The sequence below is a fragment of the Patagioenas fasciata genome, chromosome 5 (genome assembly GCF_037038585.1).
Source record: "Patagioenas fasciata isolate bPatFas1 chromosome 5, bPatFas1.hap1, whole genome shotgun sequence".
NCBI lineage: Eukaryota > Metazoa > Chordata > Aves > Columbiformes > Columbidae > Patagioenas > Patagioenas fasciata.
In genome coordinates, this window is record NC_092524.1 from 56,220,025 (window position 1) to 56,245,667 (window position 25,643).

The following is a 25,643-nucleotide window of genomic DNA, read 5'->3' on the forward strand; positions in this document are numbered from 1 at the left end:
TAATAGCCATGTTTTCTGAAATGTGTATTTTAGTGAGAGATGATAATGCTTTTTACTGGTCACTGAAAGGCTGATTATTTTAAGTAACAAGTTGCTTTCAAAAAAGAAGCTTTACAGTATGTTTAAAAAAATGATATGTCAATTTCAGAAATCAAAGATGGGGGAGGAATAGTCATAATTTAGAGGAAAGTTGTCAATGTATCAATATAAAACTAGTATTTAATGGTGCAAGTAATCTTTAGAGCTTTTTAAAATACAGGCTTAAGTAGTGTGTTTTTGAAAATGCAAAGTATATAATGAGCAAGACTAAGTGTTCCTAGACTTAAAATTTGGCTATCTTAAATGTTGAAGTATATAATTTATTCTACAATAATGAATATGTTTAAGATTTTTTTTAATGACTACCTGTCATTGTTAGTATCAGTTTAGAAAAATTTTACCTATATGTGTATAGTGTGCAGTAATCACTGAATCCAAACACTTGTATGTTACACAGGAAGAAGTTCAATTTTGAAACACTTAGAATTACTAGCTTTAAAGCTCACACTGTTCTGAAGATACAACTGTGTTTAAATATGAATGTCATGAACAAATATATGTCCATTTTGAAAAAATGCCTGGCTGTTTTTCATCTAGGAAAGCTGTTATTAGTTTTCACACTATAACTTATGTGTTTCTTTTGAAGTTCTTTTGTGTCCTTTTGTGTCCTTGCAATGTTGAAATATGGGCAGTTGATTTGAGAGTACCGTCCTTGTGCTTGAGGGTTGACTCCATATCTGTTTGTGTAGCTTAGAAAAGTGCAAGGTGAGGATGCTGTGAGGCTTGTAATTGAACTGTTTACTACTGAACTAGGTCCTTGCAGATTTAACCCATTATGGTGGGTTGGGTTTTCTTGAGGTGTACTTTGCTATTTAGAGAAATAATTATATGAAGTAAAATGTCATGTTATGGAAACATGAGGGATGTGGAGGGAGTAGTGCTTGTATCATTGGTACATGTGCTAGGCAAAGTCTAACATAAACCTCTGATGTTCTCCCCTCACCCCCATAATGAAGCAAGGCTATATGTAATATTGCATCTAACCATCCTCTTATGCTGGCCAGAAGAGAAGTTAGCTTAAAACTAACTGTAGGATGCTATTAGGCTCAAAATATGCTAAAGCCTCCTTAAATAGATTAATGTTTTGAGTGTGTGAAGTCAGCTGATGTAAAATCAACTTGTAATCCTGTGATCAATATTTAGAGATGGAGAAAGGTTGTTCTGCTGTTGCCCTTAAAAACACAGATTTAACACGGATTGATCTGGGATATAAATGCTAACACTAGACTTAACTTTTTGTTTCCTTAGTATATGCCTCTTGTCTTCTACTCTGATGGAAAAAAATAATGATAAAAACTTTCTGTTGTTGTTCTGTTTCTGTCAGTAACTTTATCTAATTGCCTTTATTAGTCCCGTTACAACCCAGGGATCACAAACACAGCAACTACAGAAGCATTATGGCATTACCTCACCTATCAGTTTAGCTGCCCCCAAGGAGTCTGACTGCATGCTTACCCAGAAATTAATCGAAACCCTAAAACCTTACGGTGTATTTGAAGAGGAAGAAGAACTGCAACGCAGGTGAGTTAACGCTCACTGTAGCAGCGGTTTTCTCCAATCTTGAGGTTGACTACTGAACCCCAAGCATGTTTATGTTCTTTCAGATGCTTTCTTAAAAGCCTAGTGGAATACTAAGCTTGATTTCTCCCTCCCTACCTGATCCCATGCATCTTAAGTGGAATACCACAGAACACAGAAAGGAATTTAAATGGCCTTTAAATTATGGAGGCTGTGCATTTTTTTCCCTTCATAGCTGTTTTTGTTGTAGTGGCCCCTATGCTTTTTTCCTTACTGAGTTTTCTAGAGTTTTTTGTTCTCAGTACTGCTTCTCGCTGTGCTTTTAGGTGCATTTGTTTTATGAGTTGAGGTTTTACTTTGAAAGTGAGTAGAATTCATATAATTCACATGTGTGTAGGCTTTGCATGCTTGCATTTTTTCTGATCTTAAATCCCTTGAGTGTCTTTGAAAGAGGAAAAATAGCAGGAATGTTGTAAGAGTTGAGTTTATTTCAGTGTGTGTGTGTGTATATATATATAAAAAATCTGTAATTAGACATGCAGTATTACTGTAGATGACTTACTGTGTAATGGTGATCAGGGTCTTAAAAAAATGCCACTAGTTTGGTCTGAGTTAATGACCTGTGATTCTGCTGTTTTATCAATAGGATTCTAATTTTGGGAAAATTAAATAACCTTGTAAAGGAATGGATACGGGAAATCAGTGAAAGCAAGGTATGGTTGTATTTTAAATGGACCTGCTTATACTAATACTGCTGTAGGAAAACAATTACAACATAAGTTCCCAGTTCAAACAGGATGAGTTTTAGATTTGGGGATCAAATTTGATTAAGTTGTAAAAGCAAATGTCACCTTTGAGTAGCTGCTCTTGTTTCCAAGCAGCATCACCACTTGAAAGTAGAACCTTTTTAAAGAAATAAACTGATAAATACTGGAAAAAGTCATGGTAGTGGTAATAGGAATTTTCAATTGTTCCTCCTTCTTCCTAGGTAGAAATGTAAATAGACTGACTTTTCATTAAAATACATATGTATAATAATTATATGCTTAGATTGTTTGGCTTTGTGAACCAGTGCTAGCTCTAAAAATAGACTTTTTTTCAGCTTTATGATCTGTGGTCTTCTTTAATGTCAGTCCTGTAGTGTTACTTTTGTAGACTCTGATAGTGATAGTAGATTTTTTGTCAGGTTATAGTCCCTCTCCACCCCACACACGCTGTTTTGGGTTGGTTGGTTTGTTTGTTTGTTTTTGACTGATCATAGACTTGCAAAAATGGAAGTGGCTCTTTTTAAGGTGTAAAAATAAATTTTTTTAAGCTATTTTGCTTGGAGTATACTTAGGATTGTATTTATTCTGTAAATTTCTCTTATGAAATGGGATTTTATACATGAACAAGATTACAGAGAGAAGACCCTAGTTGATCCTTGAAATCAAAATAGTGAGTGTGACTTTACTGGTGTAAGATTGGAAACTGCTTAAGTTAATCCAATATAGTTTGTGAAATAATTAATTTTTTATTTATATATCTTTTGTTGTGTGACCATTAATGTAGGGCTTCAGACTGTAACATTGGATTCTGTTATGGAAGGGTAACATTCTTTGCCCACAGTACTGTGGATTCAAGAGTTTTTTAAAAATACCTGAACAATTTTAACATAAGTATCTTTCCTAAAACCAGGCTTTAAAGAATGTAGTATGAATGTCTTTGAAAGCAGTGTATTAAACACTGATACTCTAGTGTTTTTCTGCTGCTCTAAATTGGAGTCAATCAATTTCTAAGGCAGTCTAAAATGCCGGAGTATTAGGCAAAATGTGTTAAATGTCCATAATATTTTAAAGCTGTTGTACTTGAAGTGTAGAACTACTGAAACAATTACTAAGTCCAAGGCAGTAATGTGTAATAGAGTAGAAACGTTACACGTAGTTTGCAAGTGGCAAACATACCTCTGCCTTTTCTGTAAATACTAAGGTTATTATTCCAGTAATAACTATACCTTAAACAATGTACATTCTGTGCAGTATCTTTTCTTTTGTTTTAAAGTGAATTGTGTATGTCGTTACAGCTTGTTAAGGAAAAATAACTATTTCTTTTTTTCTCTATTTAGAATCTTCCACAGTCTGTAATAGAAAATGTTGGAGGAAAAATTTTTACTTTTGGATCCTATAGATTAGGGGTTCATACAAAAGGTAATGTTTACTTTTATTATAGAAACTTGTGTGTTTGAGCTAGCGATGTGTCTGTAAATGTCACATTTAAGTAACAAAAACTGCATGTCTTTTGAGGTGGTGTTAGATTTTTGCCATTTTGTGTCAGTCATCTCCTTTCTTCATTCTAAGTCAATATGTTTCTATATTATCTTCATGTCATGGGTTGTGGAATGGACCAAAAAAGTTGGAAATGATTTAAAAATAGCGGAAGTCGTATACTTGGGTTTTCATAGTTTGTTCTTTGAAAATTACTACAGGTGTTTCACAGTTGAAAGAAGAATGTATGTATGTATTCAGTATGCTTAATGGTCATTAACACTTAAAAATTTTTTTTCTTCATTTGGTTTGACGTAGTACTACCAAAGAAAAGCCATTCTAGAAGAAGAGAAACTAATTGTTCCTATTTGGTTTCAAAAAAATTTCTGGGTATTGCTGGCATTTCATGTACATGAAGTGTAACTTATTTGTTCTAATAAACAATTCCAGGTGCTGATATTGATGCCCTGTGTGTTGCACCAAGACATGTTGAAAGAAGTGATTTTTTCACATCATTTTATGAAAAACTGAAACAACAAGAAGAAGTAAAAGATCTGAGGGTATGTGAACTACCTGATAGCTAGCTGAAATGATAATGCTGGAAAGTTAATGGTGAGAGATGATATATTAAATAAGTAAATTTTACTATTAAGGCTTGCAGTGGATTTTTAGTTAGCTTGCGGCAAAACCTATCACCATAGTTGAAATAAATAGAGATTCTTCCAAATTTTCTCTTGTTTCGACTTCCTAGAGACTCATTTAAAAATCTGGATGTCAGAATGATCTCCTAGCATGCGTGTTAGTATTCCAAAATTGCTGCTTACTCTCTAGCAACAGGCAGACGCAAATATGTATTTGGTCCTGATCCTTTTTAAGCTGAGTTGTGTTTTTAATGAAGGTTTTAAAGTGTATAGTTATGCTACTGTTCTATAATTTTGTGCTTATATAAACAATTACAATGGTTGATATTAACCAAAACTTCTATATTGGCCTTCAACTGTGCATTTGAAAATGGAGGTTACATTTTTAGTGTGTCTTATTATTAGATGCCTGCGCAAGATTTTTAGTGGGTAAAGATGCAGATTTCCTGTGTAGGAATGGAAGACACATGGTATATGGTATTTTGTTTTTATTATACCTGAATGACAAGCCTTCCTAGGCCAACTGGTGGGAGCTTTAATCCTTTTTGTGTTGGTGCAATTTTGTTTTGTTGTGGTTTTGTTCTTTTGGTGAAGGTAGTTGCTGGCAAGTATTAAGCTTTGTTTTAGTCCTGCTCCTGTAAATGGATCTGTCTCTGCAGTGTTCGTTCACTCTGTGCACCCTGTAGTTGATAACTACCAGGGTAGTACAGACACATGGTGGTAGTATTAATGCATTAAACAAACTGTTTTGAGTGCTTTAGTATATCAGTGCCTTTAGTAATCTTTAAATCAACATGCTTTAAGAGGCTGATGATTTTCAAATTTTCAATTAACTTTGCTATGAACTCCATCTAACTCAAGCTAATGTAGTTGATTTAGCAGCAAGGTAGATCAATGTATGCCATTCAGTGTAGCACTGCATTGATGCAGTAGCCTTTAGGTCAGGGTTCATTAACATTTTAAAATCATCCTAACTCAGTCTAAGAAAGTTTGTAAGTCTCCATCTTTAGAGAACCTAGCTTTCTTAACGATTGCTCTAGCAAGTGAGTCCGAGAGACTTGTGAACTTTGTATTTTGCTTAGGATCCATTCTGCCAACCATTAATGTTAAGGTAACCCTAAGGTGCAGAGTAGTGTTGTCTTCCCCTCTTGTTAATATCTGGAACTCTCAGAACTGTTTAGCTTCTGGCATTACCCAACATTTCTTATTTGGAAGTACACAGTGTTGTTTGCTTTTATGAAAGCAGTGCTCTGCACATCTGCTTTTAGTTCAGATGCTCAGTTCAGGAAGGCGGCATTCCTAGCTGATTGCAGAGTAGATACCAAGTTTCATGGTTTCATCATGGTTTTTACTGATTGTCAAAGTATCTTACTAATGACTACATTTAGAAAAGATGCTTGAGCTCTTGGGGCTGGTAACTTGCAATTGATTTAGATGGAATCAGACTGCAGAATTGCACAGTTGTCTACTTGTCATTTCTCATAAAAATCTGACTGCAGGTATGTAGAGGTAAGAGGCCTCTTAGAGTAAGAATCCCAATAGGTTGGCCTTAGAATACTTAGAGCTGCTGTGAGGAGTAAAAGATGCTTTGATTGTGTCCCACGTGTAGTGGGCGAGTTGGACCTTGAGGTAATCAGAGCTGATTGATATGAGTTTGGATTATAATTAGCATGTAGCACATGCTTACAGTGCTTACTGCATAAATCCTCAATGGTGGAGAAGGATATTGCTTACAAAAATTGCCCTGAAAACAGAAAAGCATCTGTATAAATAGCGTTTAATTGTGATTGTTTAGACCTGGTAGCTATTGCTCGTAAATGTCCTCCTCTATATTGAAAATAAAACATAACTATTTTTTTCCCCCCCAGGCTGTTGAAGAAGCTTTTGTCCCAGTTATTAAACTTTGTTTTGATGGAATAGAGGTAAAAACCTTATTTTGTTTTGGTAGAGCATGCTTAAAACAAAGTTTTCAAGGTCTAAATAACTCATGTAGTATTAATATGAATGCTACTAAAGTGACTCTTCTAAGTTCATAGGCAAGTGTTTGACAGCAGTCTTCAGTTGTGTAATTTGAAGTGGAGCTTTAAGACTGAAACAAGGCTTTCTTGATGTACTTAATGCTGCTTGTAGAATATGTCTCCATTCTTCTCTAGGCACTGCTACCCACTTGCGCTGATTAGTTTACTGACCTGTAGAATACCGGTATTGGCATTATTAGACCTTAACATTTAATAGAAATTAAATTAATAAATAATGGGCCTTCAATAATTTTTGGCTTCTAATAATTAACTGTCCAAACCTTACCTTCAGATTTGCTTCAATACCCTATACTATAGGAAGTTGTGTGATCTTTGATCACTTCTCAAAAATGTACTGCTGAAGGCAAACGAGTTATCCCCTGTATCTTGATCTCTCTGTACTTCAGTAAGCACATGACCAAAACAATGGTTTGGGGCTGCCAGTTTCTGTCCAGTCTGCCTGTAACCTGATGAATCGGCTGTCTTGAAGTGATGAACTTGCTTAACTTGATTTTTATTATTTTAGGAGAAGTTGCAGAGAAAACAGAAACAATGTTTTCAAAAGATACTCTGTTAATCTTTTTTGGGGTAATTTATAGTCAGCCTCCGATCTTTTCTTGGTGACAAGACAAAAGCATATGAACTGTTCATATGTACAGTTTGGCAGACTTGTACCTGGATTATGTCAACCAGTAACTGGTGGATACAAGAACGGTACTTCACAGTGAGGAAAGAATTCCCATGTTAATCTTCTGTTATTTGTATGTTTTTTTCAGTCATGTAAATGATTTCAAGCCAGTATTGTGTGTCTCTTTTTTTTTAAAAAAAAAATGAAATTCAAAATACAAACCTAAATAGGGAAATAAAGGGATTGTCTCCTATAAGAGTAGCAGTATCTTGCTCGAATGTAGTAATTTATGGTAGGCTTTGATGGCTTGGGTTTATGACTGAGACCTAATCCATTTTCCTGACAGTACATGAGACTTCTCCAGTCTTGAATACCAACTTGTCATAAGTACTCTTTTGTATATATACCAGTGTACCAATTTCTGATGGTTGAATTTGTGCCTAGTGTGTCTGTATCAGAAGATTTTAATTTAGTTTTCCTAATCCAGGCAAAAGATGTTAGAAGTTGTTCTCACTGTAAAGAAAACCGTAGAAGTGAGGAAATGGATTTTAAAAGGATTGTAGCTTTGCAGTGATCCTGTCAATTAAACTTCAGAAGTTTTTGCCAGTACCAGTTTATATATATGCATCTTATGTTCTTTATTGAAATAAAGAGGAATCTTCTTTTTTTTTTTTGTTTTTGTTTTGTTTTTGTTCTTACTCTAGAAAACTGTTTCCTTGTCCCATCCTCATATGCCCCCCCCTCCAAATGACATAGGACAGGCTATTAATTTCTTGATTTGAAAAATACTTTTATTGTTAATGAACTTTAGATCTTTAGAGGTGCTAGACCTTCTAGAGCTCAGAATAGAACTTCACGCTCAATTTAATTTTGAACTCCTTTTATGTTGCAAAGTAATACTTCTGACTTAAGTAGGAACTTCTGCTTCTAGTACTGAATGTTAAGACCAACTATCAAAAACTTTTGATTTTAAAGTGCGTGGAATACTTCAGAAATTACTTTGGAGAAGTGCTTCATAGTTTAAAACAGATGCATGGGAAGCTTTAAGTGCCTATGAAAAGTTCTTCATTTTAAGATCTCTTCAGCTGCATTTTATCCAAAATAATTTTAACATAAATGAAATGGCTTTGTTCTTGGTGCAGTAGCACTAGCTGTTTCACTGTCTTGTAGGTGAAGTGGAATCAGTTCATGATGATTAAAAGCCTCATCTGGTGAAGGGGGCTTGTTGCCTCGCAGAGGAGGTGCTAATATGCAATTACTGTTCTCATTATACTGACTGACTGATACCTAATCTAAGACTGGAATGGCAAACTGACTTCTCTGTGTAGGTCCTTGCCGTGTACGGAACAATTTAAAACTCTAGTTCAGTGCTGAGTAGTCTTAGATTTTCTTGACCTAGAAAAACTGATGTCAAATAGTCGCAGACGTAATTGAAATTATGTCCAATTTATTTGTGAAGATTTATACACATTTATACACTTGCTCAGCTTGCTACATTTTCACAACTACCCGTTTTCTGTAATCAGATGATTTTTTTAATAGATACTCATCCTATACAGAGGGAACTAGTTGCACGTCATGTGTGCTTTACTGTACTAGATGGAAAAGATCTCTTTTTCTATAATTCATTGATAATTTTGAGAATATTTAGATGAAAACTAGGTTGTGTTTTCATGACTTGCTATGATGTAGTAGAATTTTATATTCTGGACCTGGAAGTGGTGCTTATCCCCAAATGATTTTTACTTACATTGACAGTTGTTGTAGATTTTTGTGTACTGGTTCTGTATTTATCTTAATGTGTACTTTATCATCTTGGAAAAGGACCCATGAGATAGATGAAGCATCTGAAAATGTTTCTTTTAATGTATGTGAAAGGTGTTAGTATGTATGGTTTGAGAAGATTCTTTGTGGTAGGAAGACTGCCGTTACTATTAGTAAACTTGATGAAAATTGCGTTATAGAATTAATTCTACAGAAGAAGAAAAACCAGTTTTCTAATTCTGTGTGTTTTTTTTTTTCCTTCAAGATTGATATTTTGTTTGCAAGATTAGCACTGCAAACTATTCCTGAGGACTTAGATCTACGAGATGATAGCCTACTCAAAAATTTAGACATTAGATGCATACGAAGTCTTAATGGTATGTATATGCAGTTTTGCATGTGAACTTCTTGTCTGATCTTTAGTAAGTATTCTAGATTGTTTAATACAGTAGGTTAGTTATGGACTTGTCTTACATATCTGGAAATAAAGTCATAGCCAGTTGCATATATCTTTTTGGAGCAAAATGTTGTTTCTTATTGGCTGGATTTTTATAAAATTTTTCGTTTGGGTAATAAATGGTGCTGTGTAGAAATTAATGGGACTTGCAAGACTTGTGTGGAGCACTGTCTATTTCTGTAAATATGTGCATGTTTTTTAATTTGTATGCGTTATAGTATGCATAAACATAAAATCGCTTCAGGGATAAATTGGGGATTTCAGAATACTGTCAGTTTTTGAGGTCAGGTGTTCAGTAGCTTACTAGCTTGTGTAACCCTTAAGTTTTCTATAATACTGTAGTTAAAAAAAATTCTATATGTATGGAGCACTTGGGGCTGCAACTTGGCAGGAACGAGGAGTATGTGATATACCACTGACTTCTCTTATGATCTGAAAACCTGATAATTTGAGATTGCCACAGTGATTTGTACTGTTTTGTGAAATTCACGTTTGTGTAGTCTCTAGAATTCATATTAGCCTCCAGCTTGCTTTGAAAGGAACTCTAGTCTTAGATACTATTTTCTTGCAACCAACTCTCTGTTAACTATTTAGCAACTATGAGCAACTACCTGTTTTTGATTTAGAAGACTGTTAATATTGTTATCTGTAATGTTATTTTTAAGCTTGAAACTATCCCATCAAAGTAATGATACAACTCATATGTCCAAAAACTAATTTTTTTTGTCTGTTCTCATAAATTAGAACAAAATTTTGACCTCTGACTTCAAGGTTTTCTGTAGGTCTGTGAAGACTCATGCTTTTAAAATTTGTCTGCATGTTTTATGATATACTGCATGTAATCCCATAACAGCACAACTTAAAATTTGTTTGTTTCTTAAACAGCTGTTACAGTTCATTAATAAGAGAAAATCAAGTAGCAGTCCAAAACTATGTGTATGAATTGTCTTCCTGAGTGTTGCTGTAAAACAGTAAAAAAAGGAAAAAAACCAAACTGAAGTATTTTAAGCTCTCTAATTCAAAACAAAAGCAATCAAAATACCAAATAAGTTGCTAGCATGCTGATCTAAAAAGTTTGGTAGCTTTGAAGGTGAGGGAGGGTAAACCAGCAAAAAACTTTGGAGGCAGCAAAGTGTAACGGATTCTTTCTTTTGGCAGGTTGCCGGGTAACCGATGAAATTCTGCATCTAGTACCAAACATTGACAACTTCAGGTTAACACTGAGAGCTATCAAACTGTGGGCAAAACGTAAGCAGTTTTATTCCAAAATCTCTGAAGTTTTCATTAACTCTGAAGTTTTCATTAACTCTAACTCCTTTTGTCTTTTTCCTTTTCAATCCGCAGGCCACAACATCTATTCCAATATACTAGGTTTCCTTGGCGGTGTTTCCTGGGCTATGCTAGTAGCCAGAACTTGCCAGCTTTATCCAAATGCAATAGCATCAACTCTTGTACATAAATTTTTCTTGGTATTTTCTAAATGGTATGTTTCTTGGTGTTTTGGTTTTTGTTTTTTTTTTTTTTTTTTAATTTAGATTACACTAAAATAAAATTTTTTTGTAGACACTACATTTTAGTCCTGTTTTTATGGTATCATTTTCAGCTGTTATACCAGACTAAGGTGGTAGTTATAAGCATTGTTCTTGCTGACAGAAAGTTCTTAGCTTGAAGTTTTCAGTAAGTCATTCAATGTGTCTTGTACTTAAAGTATAGTATCCAAAATGAAAACACTTGGTTTTTAATTAAAATTTTAATTACTAGACATAACTCAACAATACTCTTCAGATAAAATACTTATATAGTGCAAAATAAGAGTAGACACCCCATAATTAGTTGTTTAACATTCAGATACTGGAATAATGTGAAAAGGAGGTATGTCACCATCTCTTTTAGACACATAGCTTAAATGCAGTTCAGGAGTAGCAGTAGTGAAAGATTAGTTTTTAATTTTGTCATTGTGGTGAGGTAGGTGTTTTGAAATTACATGCAGTTTCATACTCCTGAGCTAGTTACCTCAGAAAAATGGCTCAAATAACTGATGGGAGCAATGGGAACACTCCAAAGAAATTTAGGATGAATGGGACAAAGTGTACTTTAGAGATAACAAATGAGTACTCTTTTTCTTGAAGGAGGGTGTCTGGATACCTATATTTGTCGTGAGACATTGACATATTTTAAGAAGCGTTGTACCAAGTTGTTGCTTTACTTCAAGTATAGTGTCTTTTCTTAATGTGAAGATAATTTTCATTTTCACTGTCTTGAATCCATAGGCTTTGTAACCTCTTTGAGGTACCAGGTTTTTAATAATATCTTGCCATAATATCTTGTCCTTATACTGCTGTCCATTTTACATGTGCATAGCATAGGAGCAGTTACGTAGAAATACCAACAGATTAACAGACTTCTACTCTTTATAGGAAGATAACTTTATTTGTGAGAGTAGAGACAACTTGAAGAACAGCAATGTTACTTTTTTTTAGCATGGCTTCTTGTCTTGAAGTGGTTTTTTTTAATACATATGCTTTGTAATGATACTATAATGCTGCAGTCATGCTGGCTGTTTCTTCTATTGTTTGTCCATGAAACAACTAACTTGAAGATGGACCCAATGTCAGTCTTCATACTGGAATTTGTTTGATAGTTATATTTCAAGACAAATTTAGGGGAGCTTGCTTTAGTTACCTAAGACAGTCTTTACAAAGATCCAACACTACACAAAATTCATTGTTCTAATGCCCCGAAAAAGCTAATTACAGATGTGTTGTTGTTCATTGGTACAGCTTTGTTTAAGCGACCCCAGTTATACCAGCTTGTTCTTGAGGAAACGATGCTATACCTTGAGAGCAGGGTTAAGAAGGATCTCATTCAAAAGTATTGTTTGTTGAACATACATGGTTGTATCCAATAGTCTTATTCAGTGCTACAATCTTTTTGAACAGGGAATGGCCAAATCCAGTGCTATTGAAACAGCCAGAAGAATGCAATCTTAATTTGCCTGTATGGGACCCAAGGGTTAGTGTATTATTTTTTCCCCTTTAAGTCACACTGTACAATAAATTCAGTTGCTTAAAGAATCCTAGATGAACTTCATTTTGAATTTATTAAACTTAATATTGTGGTATCATGTCGTCTTTATAAATGACCTCTAGTTGAATGTGGAACAAAGTTAGTCTAGTGTTGTAAACTGACCACTTGAAGCACACTTGCTGAACAATGTACTTTTTACTTCCCACTTTTGTAATATGTGATCTTAACTATTCAGTATAATTGGATAAATACCTTAAAGCTATGCATCTTAAAAATCTGCTTATCTTAAAACCATTTGCTGCTGACTTAAAACCTGTTAATTTTGCAAGTATATTGAATTCACTTCAGTACAGCAGTCATAACTGGATAGATTTGGTTCCATAGAGCTGTAGTCATGTGTCTTTTCATCTCGGACCAAAGAAGATCTTGTGTATTATTTATAATACTCAATCTCTGTCTTTGTAGTACTTTTATATTAAGGTCATTGGACATGAATGTCCTTAAGGCAGTCAATAAAACAGCTTGCAGCAGATGCACACTCGCATTCTGAGATTTCAGTAGGGTACAGCGTGAATGTGTTCAGTGCTGTTTTGTCAATTTTGGAAAAGTTAGTGTTAAACTAATCTTTTTGGGGAATAGTGTAAACACCAGATGTTGAGTTGTATGCCCCTTTGTACTTCAGATTTGTTTTTCTGATTGACAAAAGTCCATGTTTAAGTTATGTGAGACAGTTGAAAAAGTGTTCTTGAGTCTCACTGGTTCCTGGGGTAGGGGCTTTGAGGTCAGTGTGTGTGATGGGAACTATGTTGTAGTAGCTAAATAAAGTCGGGTAAATTGAAGACAGGGTTTTATCTTTAATTTACCCTCTAGAAGATTGCTACCCTGATGCTATTTTAAATGTATTTTGTATGTGTGTGTGTTTTGTCCCTTTTTGTTTGTTTGTTTCCTTGTGTGCTGCTTAATAAAAGATACACTAACAAAGGTGATGCTTCTATCAGATTACCTAGAGCCTCAGCCTCTCATCTTAAGCTGGCTTTTTATTTTCAGTAGTGTTACAATACATTTTTTCACGAGGTCTAAAGACAGTCATTCTTCCGAAGGTGTTCATGTAATAAGGTATCCTTATTTTGACATGATCACAAGCTAATTTCCTTTAAAGAGAGGAGTTGTTCTGTTCAATTGGAATTTCTGCACTTAAAAATTCCTGCAACTTGATCTTGCTGTGCTGACAGATTACAGGCCTCCGTCACTGATTGAGAATAATGTCCTTTGAAAATGTTATCCTCGTTTCCTAAACTTTCTCAGAACCATTGGTAAATTTCCTTGGTCTGCAAACTAAGATCTCTTAGAAATTCTCAGCTGTAGTAAAGGGAAAAATCCAAATTTGATAACTCATGTGTATGCTTGAAGAAAACTGATTGGCTGTTGTTATATATAGGTAAACCCCAGTGATAGGTACCATCTTATGCCTATAATTACACCAGCATACCCACAGCAGAACTCTACCTACAATGTGTCCGTTTCCACACGGATGGTCATGGTTGAGGAATTTAAACAAGGTAAGTATTATCTTATGCTCTATATATAAATGTATTCAAAGAGATTTAAAATAGATCCATTGTGGGTGTGCTTTCTGAGGGGGGTGGTGGGAGGAGGTTAAATTGCTTCTTGACATGAGACTCTTCTGAGTGAGGTAGAACTTGGTGTGGCTTAATGTTCCAAATTCAGTGGACTTCTGCAGATCTGTCCTTTACTTTTACAAACTGAGGGTAATTAATTAGAATGCCTTGTGCTCTGAAAATGAGGACTGACAGTGCAGTATCTTTTTTTTTTTTTTTTTTGTTTATTTCAGTGGCCTTAGATTGTGTCCTGCCACATGGATGATTCTTATAGTAATCCCACTTGATGGCCATTTCTAGGCCTAATGTAAGACAATATACTTGCTCAGAGATGAGTCCTCTAGATTTGTCCTAGTAATCTACTTGGTTTATAGTAGACATGAAAACCTTGTCAAGTCAAGGAGCAGACCTGATGCAGAGAGCAACTAGCAGCAGCGCTCTCAGGCAGAGCAGTAGCTTATTGTATCACTGTTTTTTTGCCTCATACAATGCCTTGCACAAGAGACGATTAAAGTACTAAAGGAAAAAGAACTTCTTTGGACTGAGTAGTTACTGTGGCATATACAAAAGATTAAATTGAGCTGCTATACTGCAAAGCAAAAATTAATGAAATCATCAGTCTGACCAATTAACATACATATCTAAACTTACTGAGATTCTTTTTAATAGTATGATTTGTATAACTAATGACCACTTAAGGTATTACTGGAATATAAAGCCTGTTAATAAATTCCTTTGAATTTGAAGGGGGAAAATAATTTGTAGTAACCTTTGCTAAGTTAATAAGCTGGTTTTATTCTGAGTATTTAACTGTAATTAAAAAAAAAAAGTTTAAATGTTTTTTTGTAATTTAGGTCTTGCTATCACAGATGAAATTTTGCTGAGTAAGGCAGAGTGGTCCAAACTTTTTGAAGCTCCAAACTTCTTTCAGAAGTACAAGTATGTATTCTATGGCATGGCAGAATATTTTAAGTTTTATCAGTTAAATTATCTAATGATGCACTGTAGCATAGGATCTTAAATTTACATACATTAGAATTCCAAAGTGTTTTGTTAGGATTTTTTTTATGCAGAGGGGGAGTGAATGCACTATTGTCCTTTCTCTTAAAAAATGATTAATTTCCTCAGATACTTCTTTTTTTCTCTTCAGTGTGTATTTCAGAAACGTGTTAGTCCCTGACCAGATATTTAGAATGTCACCAGTTAACTATACAATTGGTATTCTACCAATAAAATTGAAGACACATCAGCTGGTTTGACTAACAGAAATGTTCTTTACTGGTGTCAGTAAGCATTCTCAAAATGGGTCTTGCCTCACAGGAAACAAGATGTTAAACAAATTCTGAAGGTCAATATTTAAGATGAATACATATGTGAAACTCCGTGTTTTCTTCTGTCAATATAGTCAACAGTTCACTCTAATAATAAAAGATATTTTTGCAATTGTGTTGACTAACTGCCAGATGTACCAGTTACTACTAGATTTTTTTTTTTTCATTAAAGCTTAAGGCTTTTGGCTTTTTGTTAATAATAATAATCTTTCACACTTAGCTTCTCGAATTTCGTAATGTCTCCAAGGGAAATACTGAAGTTCACACTTCACACTTTAAGGATTTCTAGTGATATGCTCGTGGGGCAGAAGCTTGTTAAATGTATATGGACTTGCTGAAAGTTGTATTTTTATAATAAATATGGATTATTAAAATATGGACTACATCTTCTTTGCCCTCAGTTGAAATTTGAGACCCATTTTTCTTGAATCAAGATCAAATATATTTTACACTTGTTTCTGTGTTGGGTGGTTGGTTGGTTATGTACTAATCTAAACAAGCTTGAAATATACAGTTCCCCCATTAAAAGAGACTGATGACCTTCATGATGTGTCTGTGTTTTGTTTTTATACTTTTTGCATGATAAAAGCTTTTATGTTGTACCTTGGAGATTAAGCTTGAAAACACTTTAAAGAACACTGTCAAGTTATGTTATATTTTGAAGTTAAAAGTGTGCTGCAGATAAATCAGTTTCGGCTCAAGAGGTTGCTAATAAGTTCCCTAGTATATGTCCTTTGTTTCTTTCAAAACTAGGAAAAAATAGGAAATATTAAATGTCACTTGAAATCTCTGTTTTTAATGTTTTGTTTTGTGTTTTTTTTTTTTTTTAATGTACCAGCATTAACCATTTTGTCAATTCTAGCAATAAAGGCTTCTGTAGCCAACATTAAATATCCAGGTTTTACATTTTTTCCATTAAAAGTCTTTATTTTTTTTTAAACTGTGGGATGGTGCTATAGAGCCTGCTTTAATTTAAATTACCCTAGATTTTATCCATTTTACCTTAGTAGGTTAATTTAAAGCTTTGATTAGTAACATTTACAAAATGAAATCATTATATGCGGTCACCACCATGCAATAAACGTGACTCTATTGGTCAGATCTCAATCTGAAAGTTAAATGTTGCAGATTCTGTTTTTCCTCTTTTCATTCTCCCCTCCTGTTTAAATTGTAGATGGCTCTTGGCTTGTTCCTGCTGAAATTCAAAGCAGTGTGTAGTGCTCTGACAGATAAGAGGACATCTGATCCTTGCTCTGAGATATACTTTTAAAACATGTTTATTCTCTGAAAGCATAGCTTTAGTAAACTGTATCTCTTGGTGGCAATTAGTTGTTAAACATCTATGTTGATTGTAAACACTTTTGACTCATGAGCCATGTTTAAAATAAACTTCAATGGTGTGTGACTAAGGAAATCTGGAGGCTACTGCATACCTGCATGACAGGAGCATATTAGAAATTGTAAAAATGGGGAAATCTGCTTTTATTTATTTTTTCTTAGTTTTTAAATGTCAACAATTACTTGGAGTTAGGGAGTTGCAACATGTGTTATGTGCCCTTCATGTAGGTATAAATTTTTCCAATGGTGGTAAACAACAACAAAGAACATAGACTTGCTGGATATGGTGTTTTACAGTGGAAATGATTATAATTTCAAATGGGTGTAACAGTATGAAGTGTTACATAAGAATGAAATTATTAGAGCTTAAAACCAAGAGAAGTAACACTCATTTAATGAGCTCTAGCATATTGTTTCTCTGTTGCAAAGACACTCATCCTGCTAAAGGAATAGGATATAAACATACCTTTCAGAAAGGTGTGTTGAACACTTACCTTGATAGGACTCTATCTAAAGCACTGGATAATTTGAGGTATAAATCTTCAACAACTTAGTAAAGAAAAATTAAAATGAACATGTTCAGGTGTGTGTTCTCACTTTTTCAGAAAGTAGTATGACTCTTGAATATACTCTGAATTTTTTTTTTTGTAGGTACAGGTGTTAGTGGTGTCAGATAATTCCATAATATCTACATTAGGTTATTTTTATAAAAACAAGACTGATAGGGAGATGGTGAGAGAGAAACAGCACAATTTTCAAAAAAGCAACAAACCAACAACCAAAAAACAAAAAAAGCAGCAAACCCCAAAACATATATTTCAAAATACCCTGCATCTGGAAATCGCCACTGAGTGGTAGAAGCCTTAACTTCAGAATTGGTTGGTTGTTTTTTTTTTTTTTTTTAATCATGAAGTTATGAATACTTCTGAATTCAATGTGTTCTTTGTGATAGAATTACAAATGAAGTACTGATAAGAAATCTTGTAGTGGTAACATTTTGGTAGTGAGACCTTGAGACTCTGTAACAGAGTAGACTCTTAATTTTGAACAGCTTTTGCTGTTTACTATTTATGCTTTACTGAAAATGGCAGTAGCACATTTCCAGTGATTGATTCCCCATCAGCACTGTTTAACAGCTGCGGGGAGGGCATTGCGGGGGTAGAAATTGCGTCTTTTCCTTTTCTTTCTTTTTCAGCTAGCACTACCTGAGCAAAAATAGTGAATCATATTTTCAGAAATTAGTCTTAGCTTTTTTTTTTTCCCTAGGCGCTCATCAGCGAGTTGAGGCTTAGCAATAGCCAAATTAACTTTTTTTTTAAATAAGTCTTCAGAAGTTTGTTTCAAAGAGCTGCTTTTAATATGTAACTGGCAAATTAGTTTCTTCGAATACTTGCAGATTTGAAATTTGTGTCTTTCAGTTCATACATGCATGGTTAAAAACAGCAAAAAACTTAAGTTGTCCTTCCTTCTGCAAATGTGTGTGGTATGGATGATGTAGCAGTCTTATGGGTGATAGCTGCATGTCTAGTGCTCCTTAGGAGAAATTTAAACTAGAAATTAGTTACTTCTCATACAGACTTCGAACAAAGGACCCTTATCTTTTTTTTTTTTTTTAAGGTTCCTGCATCATTGCTAAATTCCACTTGAGTTGACAGGATGTGTGTTCCCAGAGATATTTAACTTTCTGGAAAAATCTGTTTACACCTCTATTTTTTTCTTTATTTTTCTTAAGCAATAATTCAGAAATTTTAGGAATATAAATGATTGAGTTGTAGTATCCTATAACTAAAATGAGCATTTAAATAAGATAACAGGTAAAATTCCTTAATGTTTTTTATGAAGCAGCTAATATTGCAAAATGCAAAAAAAAATCAGTGGATAAAATGCCCTGTTCAGGAGGGGGAAGAAGTTTCTCCAGACCTCTTTTCCAGACCTTTTATTTCACTGACATTCTCTGACTGAATTCAAAGTAGCATTTAGCAAGTTTTTTTCTGTTGCCACCTAAAGATAAGTGCAGAAACATATAGTTACTGATTTGATCTGTTGATTCTGATTTACTGATACGATTTGAAGGCCTATGGCTTCAGAGAACTCCTTTTGCACCACAGTTTTTCCCCATCCTTGACCATGCATTCGTTTCTATGAGGTATTATATTGTACTAGGGTCCAATCCCTCATGTTACTACTGTTCTTTAAATCCTTCTCTGAAGATACCTGACTATACCATATCAGTATAGAGTAATGCCAAATTGGATGACTTAGGATGTTAAAATAAACTTCCCAGGAAACTTCTGAAAAATCTGACTGTAAAAATGTAAGGTTCCCTCATCTCCCTCATTATGAACTTAAAAGTAATTGCCTGTTCCACTGTCCTTGGGCTTCTTTGTTTAAAATACCATTCTTGCTTTGTATACTGTTTGGAATTTACTTACAGTTGGTATGCAGTGATTATCCCAGAATATAATTGATTGCTTAAGTGTTACCATGAGAGGAAACATTCCTTGTGGAATTTCAGATAAGTGTCTTCAGACAATTCTAAAATGCAGATATATATTTTTTTAAACCACACTTGATAGTGTTATTTTTGACTTGGAATAAACGAATGTATGCTAACCACTCTTGTAACTGTTCAAAAATAATATTGCAATGAAGGCTACTGACATACCTGGGGATGGTTGTGTATGATTGTCTTTACTTGCAAGGAATCTTTAGTAATCAGCTATATCCGTGATCTCATTAAGTACTGAAATTTCTGTACTGTTTTTCAACTAGTGCTATGTTCCTAGTCTTTTATTAAGGTTACTGATATTAAAATGTTGCAAATGTCCCTAAAAACTGAAATGTTTTGAGAAGTCTGTTAGTCACATGCTTGGGGGATATAGCCTCTTTGTCTACTTAACAATGCTGAAGTTTTTTATAGGATATATACTTAAGCTTATAATCAATAATTTGCAATGTAGAACATACTGCTAAGTGTTAATATTAAGGTTTGAATGTCTAGTGTTAGAAGTATAAATAGAATAGCATATTGTCTTTATCTCCAAAGGCATTATATTGTACTTCTAGCAAGCGCACCGACAGAAAAACAGCGACTAGAATGGTGAGTATAATGCTTGCTATTTAACAGAAAACCAAAAAACACTGAACAGCAAAAAACCTGTCAACCTTGGATGCAAGGGAATATCTAGTGTACTTTTAAATGCAACAAAGTGGAGCTTCAGTGTTTCAAAATGAAATAAATGAAGATGGTGTGCTTCTGAAAAACAGTAAAAATAAATAATGAGGGAGTGAAGGCTGTCGCTTGAATTTTGCTTCCTTACAGCACTGTCAGGATCACTTATTTTCTTAAGCCTTTTGCGCTTTTTAATAAGTAGTATGAGGAGGTATGTTTTCAATCTCTGTACATACTATTTGTGAAAACAAAAATACCTCTTGTTTCTGCTTTCTTTTCTTAGAGAAGTTATGATATTGTCAGGTATTGGGAATTTATTAATCTTTAAACTTAATGATCTGATGCCAAAAGAATACTGGAGAAATATATGGGAGTGTCTTGCTGACTGCCTTTTACTGATGTGTAATGTCTTGCTATTTAATCCGATTTGTAAAATTAGGCCATATTGAGAGCTTCAGGGCTTTCTGAACTTTCCCTTGTATTAGTTTTTGAAACACGTTCACTTAATTCATTGATTGGAATTACTCTGTCACGTGTAGTACAGTAGTTCATTTGTAGTCTCAGATGTTCATACATCAGGATAAATCCTCCTTATACTAAATTAGATACTACTTTTATTTCCTATGAATGAGAACTTGCTAATAAGTGACATCTATGCAGGGTGGGCTTGGTGGAATCAAAAATCCGTATTCTAGTTGGAAACCTGGAGAAGAATGAATTCATTACACTGGCTCATGTGAATCCGCAGTCATTTCCAGCACCCAAGGAGAATCCTGACAAGTAAGCAAATCCATTTTTGCATGTAATGCTGAGGAGCTAACTTAGCTAGAACACCAATTCATTAATAAATAACATTTTTATATAATCTTAAATGGATTAATTTTTAATGACAGCATCTAAAGGCAAACAGTCTTAAGCTCTTCCCACATAGTATTTGTAAAATTAGATATTCTTCATTCTGTGTAAGAATGTTGCTAAGCCAGAAAATAAGGAAAGGATATATTTTTGCTAATAGCTTTGCATAATTTCTTACTAATGATTCATGTTAGCTACTGCTAGGTAGCTGCTGTTTGAGCATCTAACATTGGTTGGTAAGACTGTTTTCATTATGAGACACCACAGAGAACTGGGTAGAACACGGGGCACATTAGACCTGGAATCTCAAATGACTGCATTTAATGTTACTAGATAGAGCAGTTGAGATTCGTATCATTTAAACCTGGTGACGGCTGATGTTAGAATTCCTCAGGATGTGGAAGAGTAGAGAATACCAAGCACTTCAAATTGTTTAGGATTATATTTTTTCAACTGCTTCCCCCCGCCACTCTTTTCTTTCTCACTCTAAGGATTGATTGTAGGTATGTGGGCCAAAAACTCTTTAAGACTTTATTTTATTTCTAGATAGTGTTGTAATTAACTTGTAAGGAATCATATTTTTGTGTTAACTATAAGCACAGGGAAGAAATTTGTGTTTACTGGAGGTATGTGAAAAGCATGTTTACCTTCCACACAGCTTTTTCCAGATATCAACTGCTTCAAGTGAGAGTATGGTGCTACCTTTTTTTTAAAGTTACATACATAAATTACCTGCATGTTTCAAGTGAAATTGGACAAAAGCAGGCAGTAACTCTTCGGGATAATTTCAGTGGGTAAATACAGCTACAAGTGCCTGCATGATCACAGGCTTCGCTTAGCTCTTATTTCAGAGGATCTGATGTGGGCAGTGCTTTTAGGAAAGGTCATTTTCCCCATGTAAGCAATGTGTGTTCTTTCACCTGCCTGCCTAAATCTGTTCATTGATTGATTGGAAAACAGTGTTGTTCTGAAGTAGTCTTACAGGGAAAAGACGTTTGAATTAAAACATGGAATAATGTCTTGAGCTGCTATAGAAGTGTTACACTCTATTCTGCGATAGGATATAATAATTCGTCTTCCATTATACTGTGTGGTGGTGAGCTGTCAAAGGGAGGCTCTTATTACCTGAAAACTGTACTTTGTGGTCAGTTACAGCTGAGAAATTTGAGAGTCGAAGGCAAGTTTAGTTGGCAAAGTGGAAGTAGTTTAGTCAGAGAATAGATTCTATAATTGCTTTCAGTGTCAGGTGCTGAAAACCTCATATCCTTGCAAATCTATTTCCTTTACAGTTGTGATGGCTAGTTGTAACTCCTAAAAATGGGAGCGTCTATACAGAAGCACAGTTGAATGACGTAGTCTACTGATGATCTTAGTTCATTGAGTTTGCTGGAAATAGATGTGTCAGTGTTTCATGACTTTTTTTTTTACTGCAAATGAAAGGGAAATATCTTTAAGTCAGCCTTGTTTTTTGCCTTGCTAGAGCTAGCTCCGCAGTGCTAGTGGAGCTAAAACATACAACTGTAGTCTCTTGCAGCAGATACCTTACTAAATTATTCAATTCTTCTGTCAGTATTATATGACTATTTTATATAAAATTTTCCAGGGAAGAATACCGTACAATGTGGGTGATTGGGTTGGTGTTTAAGAAAACAGAAAATTCTGAAAATTTAAGTGTTGATCTTACCTACGACATTCAGTCTTTTACAGACACAGGTGAGTTTTACTTTCTAGATGTTCTGGTATTAATAAACTTGTTGAAGTTACTGTCTTTGTTCAAAAAGTAGTCTGTTTCAGTAGTAGAATTGTATCTAGACATAAGGTAAAAGGAGTTCAGGTAAGGATTAGGGTGTTGTTTAATGAATTACCGTTTTAATGAGTTTTAATGCTTCTAGACACTTCAGTGTAATAACTTTCTGGTTTTTTGATTAAAACTGACTAAAATGATGCACACAAATTTCTGATCTCACTAAAAATGTTACATTATATTGTGATCTTTAATAAACAGATAAATGGCTCATCGTGTGCAAATTACCTAGCCTAACCCGATTTTGACGATGTATAGTTTAAATATTTTTATTACTTGGTGAAACAGAATTTGTCAGTGGATTAAAACTCAGTATCTAGTAGACTCTAGAACAAAATGCCTTTTATTCCATGGCATTTCATGCTAGTAACATACTGTCATGTCCAGCAGTCAGTGCAAGTAAACTGTTTCTTTTTTTGCTTCATGAAAATAATTTAGAACATGCATGGGAAATTTGTTAGCAAACAGTTGCGGACAGTGGGAGTGTGACTCTCCAGAAAACAAAGAAACTCTCCAGAGACTAAGAAAAGAATAATACCTTTGACAGACTTTTCTAATAAACTTGCTTTTTAAAAAATAAACAAACAAAAAACAAAGAAGCAAAAACTCAAACAAGAAAACCCCCACCACCAACAACAAAATGAGAGTTAAGGCTCAAATGTTACGTACTTAGAGTTAAAAGAGTAGATTCAAGTGCTACCTAATGCAACCCTGCTCTCTGGGTTTCTAAAACTCAGTAAGACTGGAAGCAAGGAAATTGTACACCCCAGTCCCCCTCTACCCACCCTGCCCCATGTGAGTGTATAAGTGAATATAAGTATACATATATATGTGTGTAAGTAAATCATGCCAAAATTTGAAAGCTCATTATAATCTATAGCTGCAGTGGGAGGTCTGTGTGTGTGTATATATATAATCTTCCTTTTCCAGTCAAAGGGATTTTTATTTTCTTAGGAGAGGTGGAATATTCCTTTTGATTTGAAGGGTGAAACTATAGACTCATCATCTTAATTTTAGGGAATTTAGAAAAGGCATAATAGCTTGGTTGCTCTTTTGAAGGAGCAAAGAAATCAATGAATTAGTTTCTCAGGTCTTTTATTGTTTATAAACAGATATTTCAATACTGTACTTGTCAGATTTTTGGTATAAATATACTGAAACTTGCACTTATGGTGTAAATCTGATTTGTTTGCACTACATGCAAATCTAAAATTAGTCTAAATAGATGCAATTTTATATGAAGTAGCATTTTATCAAAATCATTGTAGACTGTTAGGTCTAGTTTTATGTTCAATTTGTAAATACACTTCCAAAGGTAAGCAACTAGCAAACTGTGTGCTGTCAGTTTCTTTGTTCTCTCAAATTAATGTGAAAGTAATTGTTCTTAATTCATCCCCAAAACTTCTGTTTGCCCTGTCTTTTGGAAGAGATGCTAAGATTTTATCAGAACTGCTGAACCATTTTCAATAATGAAATTAAGGAATAGCTTGCTTTTTAGTGGGAGCAGGGGGAGAAGGAGTGAGCTAGATTTTCCTTGTGTTGAAACTTCAGTAAGACCTAATGTCAGGCATATGGAATGCTTTACAATGTCTGGCATTCCTGAATGTATCCCTATCTTAACAGTAACTTGTATAATCCTTGTGTATGGGTTTTATGACCTCCGTTGATACCAAGAATTAGTGTAGCAGGCTCTTTAATAGGCAGTATTCATTGAGATGTTTGTGTGTGTGTCTCCTAACAACTCTTTAATTACACATTCAGACCCTATTCAGTGAGATTTCTTAACATTTGTAGAATAGATATTGAGTAAGGGAGATACCTCTTAAGTTTTTAAGTTCTACAGGACAATTTTTTCACTTGTATATCTGCCACGGCTTTGTTCAACATCATATAGAAAGTCAGCCTGAAAGAACAACACATTTTTATTTTTTACCTGGGTTTACTTGAACACAAAATGTTGTGTTATAGTATAGTTCCTTTAATAGCACTATGTCGATTTGCCAGAAATCTCAGGTGAAGAGAAATAGCTCATTATAGTAGACATAATTAAAAACAAAAGGGGAAAAAAAACCACCCACAAACCGAAAAAAACCAACCAAAAACAACAACAAAAACCACACCCCCAAAACTAAAGCAAACCAACCAAAAATTACCCAAAACACAGCAGGAGGAAAAACAAACGAGCAAAACATAAATCACTTTTGTATCCGAGTTGCCGGAATAATGTGAAAAATGTTAGCTGGCACACAAGCGTTCTATTCCTGAATTAGAAATCCATTTGTTATAGGAGCTGCAGAAATAAAAGCTGCATCAACTTTGAAGAAAATAATTTCACGTAAATAGTTTAATTCTTATGAAGAAAACTTATTTCTGTATTTAGTCCCTTTGAGATGAATTAAATTCAGAGCTGTTACTGTGTAAAACTTGTTAACAATATAGTTTAGAGAACTGCTTACTTGCAAAATATTTTTCTTGGAAAATAGATCACATATTTCCAAAACAATGTTTTGGTGTTTGTAGTATACAAAGTGCTGGCATGGTAGGCAGTTCACTTTTTTCCTCCAGAACAAGGAAGATTCTGTGCTTGTCCTTGAGAGTAATAAATGTTCGGAGATGCTAATTGCTTCTGCCTGGGCAAGTTAAGTGGACTTTGCAAAATGTGTTGATATGTCTTAATGTTATTTTAATTGTGTAGTTTATAGGCAAGCAATAAACAGCAAGATGTTTGAGATGGATATGAAGATTGCTGCAAGGCATGTGAAACGTAAGCAGCTTCACCAACTGCTACCTAGTCACGTGCTTCAGAAAAAGAAAAAGGTAAACTTGACAAATATTTGAAAAAATAAAGATGCTATTAAGAAGTAATTCCTCAACTTCCTAGGTTTACTAATCAAAGAACTAAAATCACATTTTGAAAGCTTAATTTTACCTGTATAAGTAATGTGATCTAACTTGACTGTAGCAGTGTTACTAGATGCACTAAATATAATACTAGATTTCCCAGAACATCAAAAACCTAGAAAGTATCGTCAGGTCTGGCTGAAATATTGTATTTTGTTGGCCTTCCTAAATTAAACATAGTTTAAAAAGTGTAATAATAATGTTTTAAAGCTCTCTTGCTGTTTTAGC

The 25,643-nt window shown here is 34.3% G+C and overlaps 1 protein-coding gene across 10 annotated transcripts in view; it reads left to right on the plus strand.

Moving 5' to 3' along the window:
- PAPOLA (poly(A) polymerase alpha) overlaps positions 1–25,643 on the plus strand; it is a 45,865-nt gene that overhangs the window by 9,093 nt on the left and 11,129 nt on the right. For 8 of the 10 annotated variants that reach the window (XR_011739432.1, XR_011739433.1, XR_011739431.1 and 5 more), the window contains exons 2-16: positions 1,450–1,620; positions 2,264–2,330; positions 3,722–3,803; positions 4,311–4,420; positions 6,370–6,423; positions 9,177–9,288; positions 10,527–10,616; positions 10,713–10,851; positions 12,308–12,380; positions 13,834–13,954; positions 14,869–14,953; positions 19,730–19,783; positions 20,516–20,635; positions 22,314–22,423; positions 25,210–25,331. Coding sequence is in view for 7 of the 10 variants with exons in the window: in XM_065837991.2 (XP_065694063.1) it covers positions 1,450–1,620; positions 2,264–2,330; positions 3,722–3,803; positions 4,311–4,420; positions 6,370–6,423; positions 9,177–9,288; positions 10,527–10,616; positions 10,713–10,851; positions 12,308–12,380; positions 13,834–13,954; positions 14,869–14,953; positions 19,730–19,783; positions 20,516–20,635; positions 22,314–22,423; positions 25,210–25,331 (1,510 nt within the window). In the remaining 3 variants the exon portion in view is untranslated. Of the gene's footprint in view, positions 1–1,449; positions 1,621–2,263; positions 2,331–3,721; positions 3,804–4,310; positions 4,421–6,369; positions 6,424–9,176; positions 9,289–10,526; positions 10,617–10,712; positions 10,852–12,307; positions 12,381–13,833; positions 13,955–14,868; positions 14,954–15,565; positions 15,891–19,729; positions 19,784–20,515; positions 20,636–22,313; positions 22,424–25,209; positions 25,332–25,643 lie in introns of those variants that run through there. The other 2 variants (XM_071809622.1, XM_071809623.1) reach the window with 2 other exon arrangements.